The sequence below is a fragment of the Xenopus laevis genome, chromosome 9_10L (genome assembly GCF_017654675.1).
Source record: "Xenopus laevis strain J_2021 chromosome 9_10L, Xenopus_laevis_v10.1, whole genome shotgun sequence".
Lineage (NCBI taxonomy): Eukaryota > Metazoa > Chordata > Amphibia > Anura > Pipidae > Xenopus > Xenopus laevis.
Window position 1 is genome coordinate 72172212 of NC_054387.1, and position 15899 is coordinate 72188110.

General features: G+C 39.0%; 1 protein-coding gene across 4 annotated transcripts in view; it reads left to right on the plus strand.

Annotated features, from left to right (window-relative positions):
- The window catches only part of slc4a10.L (solute carrier family 4, sodium bicarbonate transporter, member 10 L homeolog), a 104722-nt gene that overhangs the window by 25916 nt on the left and 62907 nt on the right, over positions 1 to 15899 (plus strand). For 3 of the 4 annotated variants that reach the window (XM_041576030.1, XM_041576028.1, XM_018236859.2), the window contains exon 2: positions 9938 to 10019. In XM_041576030.1, coding sequence (XP_041431964.1) covers positions 9938 to 10019 — 82 coding nt within the window. Of the gene's footprint in view, positions 1 to 3463; positions 3919 to 9937; positions 10020 to 15899 lie in introns of those variants that run through there. The other variant, XM_041576029.1, reaches the window with a different exon arrangement.

A 15899-nucleotide genomic window follows, 5' to 3' on the forward strand; every position in this document is an offset into this window, starting at 1 on the left:
GGAAAGTTGAAGCTTTGAGGCAATTTTCAGATATTTCACCAAAACCGGCAATTTTGGGAAAGCCTTGCGACTCAGTAGTTTGGAGCAGAAAGGCATGGGTACCCATTTTAGATTCTGTAGAATGTGTACTTTCCAAAAATATATGGTTTTGGGGGTTAAACGTATATTTCTGTGTTTTTACCCCACAAAAATTGCAGTCAATGTGTTGATTTTTCAGTAGCTGAAGTAAAGACCTGAACAATTTGGATGTGCTAACTTCATATTGGTGTCTCTAAATGCCAGATACTCTGGTAAACCTATGCATAATGGGTATCAAACTGTTCAGTGGACCCCTGGCAATCATATTTCAGGTGCTTTTTCTTGGTACCTAATATAGTTTGGGATATGCGGAGCAGCAAAATAAAACCTTTGAAGTGATTTTTCAGAATTTTGAAATTTTTCTAGAAAAACCGCTATGTTCAGACAAGCTTTTATGTTTGGTAGTTGGGAGTAGAGAGACATAGTTACCCATTTTGGAATCAGCAGAATGTGTACTTTTCAAAAATGTATGGTTTTCTGGGGTAAACCTACGGTTTCAGGATTTTTTGCCTTGGAATCTAAAGCATGCCGTTTTCTGCCTTAGTGCTTTCAAAATTCGGTAATATACTGCAGGGAGTTTTTGCTGTACAGAAGTCCTAAATCTCCCTAAAACTATACATATCTGGTATTGGCACGTTCGAGAGACATAAGGCTTTCCAAATCAGTTGGATTTTCATCCGTAAAATGAAATATTTTTCTGGTATAAATTGATATAATATGAAAAATGGTAATTTTTCATTTTTTTTTGGTATTTAGCACTATAAATTTTTTAGCACAGGTGGAAATACATAAAAACTCAGGCAGATTTAGAAAGCTCAGTTTCTACCGAAAAAAACAATGTATAGTTTTCCTAGGTAAACTATAGGTTTCCCCTCAGAAAATGCCCCTAAAGTGAGAGAGCACAAAATGTTTAAAAAACGGCTGGCATTTCGCGTAACCAAAATGTGAAATTCTGCTGGCACTTAAAGGGTTAAAGCAATATTGCTCAATAAAATTTCCCCTGCTTGTTAGGGTAATTTTAATCCTAGCAACCAGATAACAGTTGAATACAAAGCTAAATAACTTAAAAACCGTAAATAATATAAATTAAAACAAATTGCAAATTGTCTCAAACTATCACTCTCTACATCAGTGATCCCCAACCAGTAGCTCGTGAGCAACATGTTGCTCCCCAACCCCTTGGATGTTGCTCTCAGTGGCCTCAGAGCAGGTGCTTATTTTTGAATTCCAGGCTTGGAGGCAAATTTTGGTTGCATAAAAACCAAGTGTCCTACCAAATAGAGGCTCCTGTAGGCTGCCAGTCCACATAGGGGCTACCAATAGTCAATCACAACCCTTATTTGGCACTAACTAGGAAAAATTTTCATGCTTGTGTTGCTCCCCAACTCTTTTTACATCTGAATGTTGCTCACGGGTGGAAAAAGGTTGGGGATCCCTGCTCTACATCATACTAAAAGTTAATTTAAAGGTTAACAACCCCCTCCAAATGCAGGAACAAAGAACAACAGATTTAAACAGATAAACTGGGATTTTTATTGGAGGATTATTTTGCATTTTAATATCTGCTGTAGCCCTGGAGAGCCGGGGGAACGTTTTATAGACTAAAAGAATACAACCTGGTCCCGGATGTTTCTGGACTACAGCTCCCATCATGCGCCCAACATGCCTTAACCCTGATAATGTCTTAAAGTATTTCTGGGATTTGTAGTCCAGCAACAATTTAAGTGAAGCACCACAAATAAAGTGTGATTGAGCAGTGCAGCACTGCAGGGTTTAGTGTAGGGTTGCCACCTTTCCGTATGGCTGGGACCGGGGAAGGGCCATTATGTCAGTGGGCGGGGCCATGACGCGCCTACTGGCCAATCGCCCTGTCAATCAAGGAACTCCTGCCCGTTTTTCTTTATTTGGAAAACCGTGCAGGACTTTTTGACTCGACAGCCCTTTAACATCCGGGTCCGGACAGGTGGCAACCCTAGTTTAGTGCCCCTTTAATCTCAAATAAGGACAAGGGCATCAAGAATGAGAAGGAAAGATTAAGGTGTCTATTTATTAAATAAAAGATATATCTAAATCCTGGTCTCTCAAAACCTTGTCACTGTAGGATTTCAGTATGTCCTCACTTAAGCATGACTGAACAGTGAATCTACTGTTAATGAGGCCCAAATGGTTAACACCATTGACTTCATGTGAGGCTTTTAGGGGTTGTAGTTTGCCCATGGGTGGATGTCAACACCAGTGGGGGTAGTGGACAGACTGCTCCAAAATAAATGCAACAACAAATAAAGCTCACAGAAGAGGGAGAATCATTTAGCGTGTAAAAGGCGCGCAACTCATCCCATAGGAGATTAGAGTATACTGTATATAAGGGATTATGAGTGTTAACTTGGGGAAAATACATTAAAACTTGATCTTTAATACTTCATTCTGAAATTAAAGAACATGGGATAAAACAAAATGGCAGGATGCATCAAAGTGTATCAAATATGAATGCCCCATTCCCGATATATATATATATATATATATATAAAAAAGTAAATGATAAAGTAAAACATTTATATTATTTATTAATCCCAATGTCCTACACTTTTCACTCCTCTTTGCTCGACTCGAAATTCACTGGTTGATGAGGTGTCCCCAAGACAGTAGGGCTGCCACACTTAACTGAGAACAGCACTCAAATGTAGTTGTATTCAACTTCCAGCAATTTTTGGCGGACTACTGGCAATATGTCACTTTCAATAGAGAACCATGAATAGGGTCAGAGTCAACCGTTTTTAATATTTTGCTTTATATGAAATGCTTTCAGATACTTGATAAATACTTTTTAAATGTAGGTTCACGTGGGTCTGTGGGAGCTGTAGTTCAACACCATGGTTATCAGTCCAGTCCCACTGTAAGTAGCCGGGTGTTCCTCATTTCCATGGATACATGTGCCCGTTGAACCTCCTCTGGGATTAGAGTGAGAGAAGGCTCAGGTTATGAATAGCTATAAATATAATTAAATGTTTATTTCAGAAATTAAAAATCTCTCAGTTGACAAAATGTCTAACAAATCACATGTTGTGTTTAAAAACACAAACACCACCCCTCCCCCATGAGATTCTGATTTAATTTAAGGGATCACGTTTGCCAGATTGATTCTCCTCCATCATCATCGCCCCTTGCACAGTAGTGACACATGCTGTTAGTCATTGTGAAGTGACAAGAGCCAAGGCAAGGGAGAGGAGGAGGCTCCACAGTACAACGAGAGCATCTGCCATACATACACATTTATACAATTTGACAAATCAACTCAGTGACAGAACACATGTCTAAGGAGAAGGTGGAGGGGGGGGGGTGAACATTGTATTTTCATATTTGTTACATTCCCTTAGACAGTCTGTTCCTTCCCTCTAATGCAATCTATAAATCCTCTGCGAGATGATACTTGCTGTGCAGATTCCATCAGCTGACCCGTCCCCCGGTTGGTTAGAGATAGAGAGCAAATCCATGGTCACAGGATGGATTTTGCCATGATGATGAGCTGACAGAGGCGACATGCTCTGTGTTTGCTGGATACAGAATAGCTTCAGGCAAGGGAGTCTTGCCTGTTCATACAGCGTTAGTATCCACACAGTGCACATATGGAGGACACCACAATGCCATTGGTCTGAACCTGCTCATCAGAAAAGAAAAGCAAAACCTAATACTTCTCACTTTAATACATTAATTTAATGATAAGAAAGTCAATGGGCTTTGGATGCTCTGTTGAAGTCCTAAATACAAAGTGCAGTGGATTCTGGGAGTAGAGGAGCCATGTTATCTGGGAGCAGTGACTTGTTCCATTCTCTGTGCCACCAGGTAAGGCCTGAGGGCTGTTTTCCTTCATCCTCCTATATCAGAATGAATCTGCAGGGATATTTCAGTATATGCCATCTAAATAGATGAAGGCACATGCCTTAATTTGGATCTTGCAGTTTATATGAGGTGCATCCTATTCAAGGGGCTCTAGTCAATTGAGAAGGGTTATGAAGGATATTATCTCAGGACTTATTAACCTTTCACAACAATGAACAATGCTCATTAGAGAGGTTAATTCAACATGGGAGTCAATGTGCCAAAACGCAGTGGTACAATGATATAAACTGTCTTGCTTTCTAGATTTGTATAGATACATTGAGGCAGATGGCTTTAATCTTTCTCATGCTGGTGCCGATGCTGTGAATTAGGACGCAAAAAGGTAGCAGTTACCCTTACTATGTATATTTAGGGGAGAAGTATTCTATATTACAGTCTGCATGTGCAGATACTTACTCAACAAATATAGTTTAATTTTATCTATCACTTATCTATATCTGTTTGTCTGCAGCATCTCTCTCTCATCAATTTGCCAGTGTGCCCTCTGGCTAAGCTGGTGAATTTCTTTTAGTATATACATTTATTCATGGAGTTTATTCATTGAGTGCCCAGAGCAAGTTCAGTGTGCAAAGTTCAATTGCAGACACAAATTGCTATTTTTTTTACCCATAAAGCAGTGTCTTCCCCATAGTTCCAGCCTAATCGTGGTCTCTGTCTGAGTTCCATCAAAATGGCTCTAAATACATTTGTGTTTAGACAGAAAATTAAGTACACGCTGCACCTAGCATTTTTTTAAAGTCAGGGTTACATTACACTAGAGTAGTGTACCAATTGTATATTATGTACCTATTGGCATAACTCACTGTTGAAACCTTGCAGCTACCGCCAGGTTTAGGGTGGAAATTCCAGGGTTTCCCAGTCTCAATAAGGGCAGATACACAACAGTCAGTAAAAAAGGCAGGGTGGAGGCATTGATAACTATGTTTATTTGGATGTACATATCTTCATGAATTGCATCAATATGCATTCTCCATTGCGTTTATTGTAGAACGCCTGATAGTATATTAAGGTGACCCATAGTCTATGGATCTGTTGACCTGGCAAACCTGGGATTTTGAGTTTTACAGATATACAGAGCCTTGATCAGTTATCATTGCTGAGAACCTGTGCAGTTGCTTATTACTGCAAAATCAAGGAGAGCATTTGGGGATTCAGAATATCTTTGCCTAATGATCCTAATGGATAGAAAGGTACCAATGGTTGACTCCTGATGTTCCCAAACACATGGAAGATGTACTCCCAGCTAAGTGGTTTGTCCATTAATACCTGGCAAAGAAACAGTAAAGGTGGGCATACATGTAGAGATACGCTCATTTGGCAATGTCGCCAAAGGAGTGGATCTCTCCCCAATATGCCCACCTTGAGGTGGGCAATATCAGGCTGATCCGACCGTGGGCTATAGGGCTCAACGATCGAATCATAACAAAGGGTAAATGGGTGGTCGGATCACGGGACTGCATCAACGAACAGATGCGGATTTTTAGTCCTGTCCAATCGACATCTGGCCGACTTTCGGCCAGATATCGATTGGGGAAGCCAGTCGGAGGGCCCCATACATGGGCCAATAAGCTGCCGACTTGGTCTGTTGGCAGCTTTTATCGGCCTGTGTATGGCCACCTTTACACAGAGAGCAAAATATAGTGAATAAAGTACCCCCTATTGTATAATATTAGAGTATTCATTTAAGTCACCAAGGAGTTCCATGACCAAGGTGACTTCTCATATCCTCATATTTTTCAACAAGGGATACTTTATTTGTTATAATGCACAGGTTTCGGTGAGTCATGTGACAGGAATGACAAAACTAAAAGGCTGAACTTGATGGACGTGTGTCTTTTTTTCAATCTTACTTACTATGTTACATTAAACTTTGATTAGAACGGATGACATTACTAAGCACCTTCATAATGCATGGCGCTTGTTTATATTATAATGCAATAATATACCTACGGCAGAGAATGATCATGAATGTGACCATTGAGAAAAGCTGGGCCGGTTCTCGTAGGTTGGTTTGGCAGACAGGGAAAGATAATACTGCACATGGTTTCTAAATGCAAACTGAATGGGTTTATCTGTCATCTATAGATCTGTCAATAATTAACATTTCAGACATAAAAGCTATAGAATGGTCATCTTGCCCTAAGGGCAATCATCATAATTTACTAAGGAGGTTCATGCAAGACCATTTGACCATAGCTTGTCTGGCTGTACTAATAATGTTCAGCCTACAAGACTGCCAGTGTGGTCAACATGAAATAGTTTCAAGTTGTAATTAGATGGATAAAGCTCAGGTTGGATGAGCAAGAAACGCAAGGCCTGTGAAAAGTCATGTACAGAATATATATATTTAAGGTTGACAGGGTAGCAGTTAACTGGAGGAATCCCTACATTTAGTTCATGCTCTTAGTACAGCACATGAAATTGACTCATTTCAGTCAATATGATGCTTAGGACTGCTAAACTAATGAAAAGTCTCATGGGAAACACTGCAGTCAGTCATAATTCAGCATCTCAAAGTAAATGGGCTAAATAATTACATTTTCATGAGCCCAGGGGCCTGTTTCCCATAGGCGCGTACAGTAGAAGAGACTGCATAAATAAATTGCTATTTAAAGCTTTCCACTGTGTCTATGGTTAATGGAGAATTCTTCTGTTCCAACTATAAATGGGACTGGGTAAATGGCAGGGGCAGTATGGTAGAGTACTATATATTAGTCAATTCTCTGCAGGACCGCTCTGATTATTTGCACCTATGCAAATATTTATTGGACAAAAATGCAAATAATATGTTATCTTGGAGATTACTTTCAATATTCTGTACTAATACAGTACAATGAAAATATAACTGCTGTATTTGTGCTCAGTGTCCTTGCTTATCCATGTGGCTTTCAGCCACATATATTTCTAAAACTGTGATAAGTAAAATTATATTTCTGCTCAGTCATTGGGCCCCCCTGCAGTTTAGACTTGTTAGATAGAGTTACCCTCCTGCTGGTCCAACCAATAAAGCACTAGCTCAGGCCAGAGTTATAAATAAGAATTAATATAATGTTTTAGGTTTTTTTAGTAGACTTATCGTATGGAAATTATGGGAAATTTGCTGGAAAACCACAGATCTTCAATAAGCCAAGCCCTGTGCTCCGGACCCAGTGAGGAAGATTTGCACATGCGCGCAATGGGGAGGGGGGCGATTAGTTGTGAGAGGGGCCTTAGGGCACCTGCTATATAAATCCAGGCCTGGTTGTTGATATCTTCTCCCCACTAGCCAAAACTACAAAACTATAACATTATTTTGATTCAAACTCCATTCCAACCATTATCCATTTTATTATGGTTTAAACAACTACCCCCTCTGCTGATCCAGCTTACATTCTTCTTAATAGGAAAGTGATTATCCTTAAGCACGATTATTTCAGCAATATTCCAAATATACCTTTCTTTTGTTTCCCAAATCTGACTAATCTGATGGCAAGCATTTCCAGCATTTCGTGTATTAGTTTCCATGAGTACATTCTGTTTTGTGGCTTTGTCGGGACATTCCTGCAGTTATTGGGTTGTGGTGCCACACTACAGTAAATGTTTCTGTTCTGATTTGTTTTCTGATTTATTGTTTGAGTTGTTGCAGAGCAGTGTTGCCTAGTGTTGCTGTGTTGTATAGTATTTTGGAGAGTTTGGGTTTTTTTTTTCTGGTCTCTCTGCTCAGCAACACTTATATAATGGTGATAGCAATAGTTATCCCTTTAAGTGCAAGGGTTCTTTTGTATTTCTGAGCCAGCATGATGCCAGCAAACATGTGGAAACTGTAGAATTTATAGGTTAGTGTTTTTAGACTTATGCATGCTCAAAGTCAAAAAATGTCACTATTGTGATAATGCACAAGTCGAGAAGTCTAAATAAAGGTAATTGAGAATCTTGGGGAAATAAGGGTAAGATAGCAGGGGGGCACTAGGTAAGAAAGTTTTCCCAAACAGAAGCACTGGTTCAGGGCAAAAGGTTAGATATTTAATACATTGGGTGTACCTAACATATTGGTACCCCAAGTGTTTAACCATTTTATTGGCCTTTAAAGGGAATGTTTATGGTTGGATTGAACATTTATTAAAGCATCACTCATTTCCATCATATGTATAAGCAAAGGAATTGCTTGGCCGATTATCAGATTTGGGCCTTTACCCTGAGCGACCCCCCTTTCCTACAACAAAGAGTTTTGCAGGGGCAATCAGCATAAGTTCATGTTGAAAAAAAGATTTATATAGGACTAAACCACCTCTGTTATATTTGTTCTGTGTACTTTAGGGAGCTAGGAAGTATAATGTGAGTGTTTTATGGAAGGTTTATATCCCCTTTAAATATACTGAGGTCTGGTCAGCAGGAGGTAAATTACTTTTTTCCATTGAATCTGTCATGAACAGTGGGCACAACAAACATTGCTGGGTAATAAATATAACTAATAATGACAGATGTCTCACTTTGTTTTCATTATATCAGCTATGCATGAAATACATTGCTGGTGTAATTATATCAGAAGGGCCTCTAAAGAAAAGCCTGAAATATTGCTTGTAACTGGTTTAAATTGCAATTTAAAATAAATAGGCATTATTTCATAAATATGTGCTGTGCCCAGACACCGAGGTAAGTCTCGCCTTGATTTAAACAAGGTCAATACGTTTCAGCATGATTTTTACTCAGTAAGATACCAGTACTTTCAAGTATTATAGGTTTTATTTTGATAATCCGTGTCAGACTGGGATGCCAATGGGCCCGCTAGAAATCCTTGGACCAGAGGCCCAATATCCAAATCATTTCCCTCCCCTCTTTATTCATTTTACAAACACAAGCCCTCAAACATAGCATTATTAACTGCTTTAAACACAATTATGTGGCTGTTTGTTATTTAGAATTGCCTCGCGACTTTTCACGCAAGTGCTTTTTTGGTTTGTATTCATAGTAAATTAATGCCATTTGTGGTTATGAGTTTGGTTGATTTTTTGTTTAATAAAAATCATTTTTAATAAGAAATACCCCTTATTATTGTGCAGACAACAGAACAAATAATATGTAGTTGGTCTTCATTATCTATTTTTTATTTACATTACAGCTCTTGGGGTTAAATGTAATCTATCTGGTTGCCAGGGTCAATGACCCCAACAACCAGACAGCTTTTGAGCTGGTTGAATTGAATGAGTCACAATATGAATGCTAATAATTAAAAAAAACCTCACCACTACCATTGACCAATTGCAAAATTGCTAAGAAATGTTCCATATACAACATACTAAAAGGTTATGTAAGGAGAGCTTCAGGTTCTTTTATCCTTGTACTGTAGAACATTGCATTTCACTCTTCACTGGCTTGTCTCCTAGGGCTTCTCATAATGCGGGTTTATAGCTGATCCTAAATGCCAACCTCTCTTCCCTCTTCTCATTGCAATTTAAATTAAGACAATTACAGAAGCAAGAGCTGTTTAATGAGGCCGTCTTACCTGCCCTGAACAGCAGAGATATTAGTTTAGCGATTAGGAAAATGTAATAATTTGTGTTATTAGGAGAATGTACAGGGCAAAGTGATAGAGACCTTTAGTACTAATATAAAATCACACTGTAGATTTTGGGGAAACTTCTAGCCACCAATCAGCTTTGATTTGTTTGGAACAGATAAAATATTGAAAGCAAATGCCTGATTACTTTCTATTTGTTAGTAGACTGGGGCCAGTCTACAATACTGTATGTTACTATGTCATCCCGTGTGTCACCATGTGTGTCACCATTTATGTGAACAAATGCAGTGCTGCATACAAAGTGCAATGTAAGGCCTTGTGCAAAGAGCTTTGCCTGAGGGTACAAGAAGCAAACACTGGGCAAAAACAGGGTACTTTGTACTTTGTATCTGGCCCCATTTTTGTAAATGGGCTCTATTGGGTAAAGGCTTGTACATAGCTGTAATACCCTTTGTTTGTTTGCAGAGAAATGATGAGGAGGCGGTGGTGGACAGAGGTGGAACTCGTTCTCTTCTGAAAACACACTTTGAAAAAGAAGATTTAGAAGGTAAGCCAGTTATTATCTGTATTGCTTTTTCTCACCCATCAACCATATTTTCATTGCTAATAAGTTCAATAGGATGAGTTGCTGTATTCCTCAAAAACAAGTTATTGAGGACGGAACAAAACAGGTTAAAATAATATAGTGTAGTAATTCTATAAATAATTTAAAACACCCTTTGTGCTGTTAAGTGATTGATTAAGTGGTATAATTACCACGTGCTGTTTTACTTCCAAAAACAATAACTATAGAAATAGATACAAACAATAAACTTAGTGTATGTTGCATAAGTCGCAACACATAGTAATGTGAATTATAAGGAACCGTGTCACTGTGTTGCCGATTTGGCAAAACTAATCCTGCTTATTAGACCCATTATTAGACACATAATTCACATTACTATGTGTTGCGACTTATGCAACATACACTAAGTTTATTGTTTTTATCTATTTCTATAGTTATTGTTTTTGGAAGTAAAACAGCACGTGGTAATTATACCACTTAATCAATCACTTAACAGCACAAAGGGTGTTTTAAATTATTTATAGAATTACTACACTATATTATTTTAACCTGTTTTGTTCCGTCCTCAATAACTTGTTTTTGAGGAATACAGCAACTCATCCTATTGAACCTATTTGCTTGAACGGGAAGAGGAGAGCCCGACTGTGTTTTTGCTGGACTTTGGAACATACCAACCGGGACTTTCATTACTTTGGACTTTATTTCATATTTTCATTGCTGCCTTTGCCATATGTCAATGGTATCAGTTTCTTTGGGTACAGAGATGAGCTTCAATGAGTTGTGCATTCGTTGGTGTGTGGATTGAGAGATGGGTGGGGGCATCAGTGTTGTGTTTTATGTATTGCTCTGCTATTTTGAAAGACAGCAGTTGCGAAATGAGCCCTGGAATGGGGGGATAAATGCCATGAGAAATGTAACCTTGTAAAAGTTTTGACCTACAGTATCCTACAGTGGACATTTGCCCTTGGCACCAAGGTTCAGATGGGTAAAAAAGGTAGATAATGGAGCAACAAAATGTTACACTGTATAACAACGCGAGGATAGAAGTGGCAAATGCCATGGGTATAAATTGATGGAGGGGGGTCAGTTCAAGGGCACCATGCCAAGTAGTGTTCCAGTCATGAACAGTCTACAATATATTTAATATATATGGCTTATTAAAAAAAACAAATGCCAAAACCTTGGACCCATCCAAAAATGTTCTTCTTTCCATCTTAAAGTCCTGTTAAATGATGGTGGAGTGGAACTCAGAACCCTGATCATTAAGGCATTCTCTTTAGATTTCCCAGAATCAGCTGTTTCTTTTCACTGTAGGAATGCAGTATTGTAACCTACTAGTCTGACATCCCCTAATCCCTATGCACCATAGCAATGCAGCTATAAAAACAGCTGTGAGATATGGGGGATGGGGTGGAAAGATGGTTTCTATGTATATAAATATATAACAGGCAATGGAGAGCATGTGATATTTTATTGTCAGAAATGGCTGCATGGCACAGGAGAGGCTTTTGCTATGTGGAAAATACATTGGCCACCCTTTGAAAATGAGACTCAGTGATCAGACTGATATTTAAAGTGGATCATAGTAGAAATGCTAGCATGCCAGAATTCACATTAATAGAAAAAAACTAGGGCATGTGCTGCCAGATGGTCAGTGCTTATTAGCTACTTATTGCTGCCTACACTCGGGGGTTGCACAGCGGTGCACTGTTTACACTATATGAACACATTAAGGGGAGTGTAGTGCTTACACAGGAGGTTCTTATACACTTGAGGTTGGTGTAATAATACAATGGACTGGTAGAATCATAATGTGTTTTATGTATTATCATAAAGGAAACATATCTTTACTTTTAAGTAAGGTTTATGATTTGTTTATTGCCACATAAAGGGCAACCAAGGCTATCTAAAGTACAGATGTACAGCAGCCCTCTTTGTGCTTGTGTCATTTTTATTTCTTGGCATTTTATTTCTTGGTGCCAGTCCCATCCATACTTGGTGCCTGCTTTGCCATAGGCACACAATACTGGCCGTTCGATTGTAGATGGTAAGTTTGTAAGGGGATGGGCTCATATTAGAATGGAGGGGCAGGGTGCAAAGGGCAAAAACTGGCTCAAGTCCCCTTGCTAGAAAATAATAGCAGTTGGCACAGTAGCAACTGTCAGTAGGTTGAAGGTCTTTGTTTGGCTTTGTGATATAGATAGAGAGGACTTGCAAGATTAGGTAGAACTCTCTCATCCGGCAGAAAGGCTGAAATGTTTCATTCACATTAAGCTTTCCCTTGGGGTTTATTCTATATTGGCCTGCTGCGACTGAACACTCTCCAAGTACCTTTCCCTTCTTGCTGGATTTTAATTAAGTTGACAGAATAATGAAGAATAATGTTTATATGCTCTATATGCCCATTAAAGGGGGTGTATGACGTCCGCAGTTGTCTTGACTGCATCTTGTATGCTTGTACTATGGTTAAGACATATTATGGGTTAAAGCATGCTGTTAATTACAGGTCAGCAAAATTAAGGCTGAATTTCTACAGCAACAATATTTTATTTGAAGCAATGAGAATCTTGCTTTTTTGGGTTTATGAAGTAATACCTGCTCCCTACTGATGTTCATTGCACTATAATATTAGGAAGCTAAAAGTACACATAAATCTCCCCTTGGAAGAGAAGAGAAAGATGACTGATGTAGTACTTGTAGGGATGGTTTTTTACTGAAGAAGCCTTTTATAATTATAATTGAGAGCCTTAATGCACCTTAACCCACAACCCTAAGCTCTGCAAGTTACCAGTTCTGACCACAATCCCACCAGTGCTGTTCTCTGTTACATTTCTCTAAATTAAATTTGTCATCTGTTTCTTGTCTTGTAAACGAATTATGACAATGCAACTGAAGCCAAAACCTTGCACCCATAGAACTATTGGCACCTTAGTCCAGTTCTGTTAAAATCCATGATGGTGGTGTGGAACCCAATAGGTGTTATTCATCCACACACATTTTTGCTCTGCAATCATCCTTGCATGTTCATTTGGGCACATTCCCAGAATGCTCAAGACCTGGGATTTTGCAGATAAGGGATCACTACGAAATTTGGATCTCCATACCTTAAAGGAGAATTCAACCCTAAACTTAAAAACACCCTACCGCCTTACCCTACATAGACTCCCCTCCCTCCTCCTCCCAGTCTAAGTGTTACCCTGGGTAAATGCCCCTAACATTTTACTTACCCCTCAGTGCAGATTATTTCCAGCGGAGTTCACAGGCGATATCTTCTTCTCTTCGGAAATCTTTGGAACGAGGCCGGCATGTCAGTTGGAGCAATTTTCTGTTTCCCACCGGAAATTGCTGAATCAACGGTCTCATTCCGAAGACTACGAAATCGCTTGAAAATGGCGCCTGGGAACTCTGATGCATGAATCTGCACCGAGGCATAAGTAAAACGCTAGGGGCATTTGCCCAGGGTAACACTTAGACTGGTGGAGGAGGGAGGGGGGTCTATGTAGGGGGGGTAGGGTTATTTTTGCGTTTAGGGTTGAATTCTCCTTTAAGTCTGCTAAAAAAAAATCCTTTGAACAGTTAAATACCATAGGATTGTTCTGCTTTCAATGAGGATTAATTATTTCTTAGTTGGGACCAAGTACAAGGTAAAGTTTCTTATTACAGAGAAAAATGACAGTCACAGATCCCATAGTAGTAGACAATTGCAGTTAGGAAAAGACCAAACAATTTCAGTGGTATTAGAATGCTGTTCTGTGCACTTTATTGTTACCATCCAGCACCCTAAAACCATAAAGGAACATAGTGAAATCATAACACTTAACAGGCTTGAGAGAAGACTGGCAGGAACCCATACAGCAGATATATGCATATCTATCTATCTATCTATCTATCTATCTATCTATCTATCTATCTATCTATCTATATACAGTATACATGTCTATTCTGTACCCCCCCCCCCACATTGTGCACATCTCTTCCAATAGCCACAAACTTTCCCTCGGGTTTGGACCCTATGGTACATGTGCAGATGGATCATATTATCTTACCAGGCTGCAGTGTATAGCAGACCAGGAGGAGGATTCAATACTGGAGCTTTTCCAAGGTCAAATGACCAAAGTCAACAGTGAATATTATGAGTTTGCGGCAGATTGAATTAATAATTGTGAGCCAATGCAAGGGTTAAGCAGGCAGGAGTGAAGGTCAGGCACGACCACAGCAAAAAATCTAGAAATCAACAGGACTAAATAAACTGGAAGCAACTGTCAAACAAATATATCATAATATAGAAAAGACATTGGTGGGTACCAACTGGGACTTAATATAGAGAAAGTGATTTGCTATGGATATGCTGGTGCCCATTGCTAAATGGCATACCATAATATAAAAGAAGGCAAGACTGCATTTGGCAGTATGTATAGAAGGGATCCATTCCATTGTTTACAATGGAAGTTGATTTTATACCTAAAGCTCAATCGGAGCTCCTCTAAACCTTCACCCCAATACATCTCATGAAAACGTATGTATTTAATTCTCTTGCCTTGCCACTTGATAGACGTTGGGTCACCCAACGAACTGGGGGGTTGCCCAGATCTTCGTAGTGATAGAAAATAAGCAACTTTCACATATACAGCATACACTAAATACAATTTGTCAGGTCAGAACCTGTCTATTAGCATTCTCTCCATTGCTTGTTCTGATTATTCTTACCAATTGTAACTTTTCATGGGTAGCCAGCATTTCTCCATCCAAGAGTCCCACAATTCCCTGCATCCTTTGTCACTAAAAGACCTGAGTAGAAGGACAATAACAGAAGCAAGGGGAATCTTAATGTGAAAAATTAAACTAAAAAAAAATTAAACTAAAACTTGTCTTCTAATATATATGGCCAAAGATTAAGTGACAGCAGACTCCTCAAAAAATGTACAGTAGACTGGATACAACTCATAGAACAGTGGAATCATTAGCCAGTCTGATGTATGATTTGTGACCCAGCGGTTGATGAATAGGGCTCTGTTTGGAATTCTTTGGAGCAGCGGAGATTATTTAGTAGCACAACAGCTAATCTAAGCATTACAGTGGCCTTTCCAGATTTGCCAGCAGCAGCAGGGCTGTGAGTGACTGACATCTGCCTCTGCCCTGTGTCTGATGTCGTCAGCCTGCTTCCAATCAATAAAGGCATAATGCAGTGAATTCCCAACAGAAACCATTCCCTGGTTTTATGGGGGGAAGGGAGGTTTCCCAGAATTGTATCACATAGGCTTTATGTAATATTATTCTTTTCCTTCCAGATTGCCATAGGGTTATATTTAATAAGCAATGATAAATGTAGGAAGGTAAAGGTTTTGCTTACCTTTATTTTAAAGTGATACTGACACATAAAAATTATTTTCAAAATATTAATCTACATTAAAATTTACATATAGGTCACGTTTTTGCTGATAGTTCTGCTTTTGTAAGTAATTATTACTTGAAGTTCTTAAACCTGTCTGTTTTGCCAACCTGACTGTCCCTTCTCAACATGTCAGTTAGAGTTTCTAATGCTAACAGACTACCGCTGCACAAATATGGCAGCCTCCTCATACAGGAACATGGGGGTAAGAAAGGTAATATAAATGCATCAGGCAAATACTTTTATGGCAAAATTATAAATAGCATTCAAAGATAATGTAATGATGGATATAAAAAAGGGATATTTTCTGGTGTCAGTATCTCTTTAAGCAGTACCCAGAAGGGTTAATCCAGACGAGGGCTAACCTGTTTTAGAGATGAGAGAGGGAAGATTTTCCCTTTCCGGTTAAAATGTTGCCTGGCAGTACTGAGGCATATCAGGTGCTCCAAGTCTTTGAAGGTGGAGTCACCATG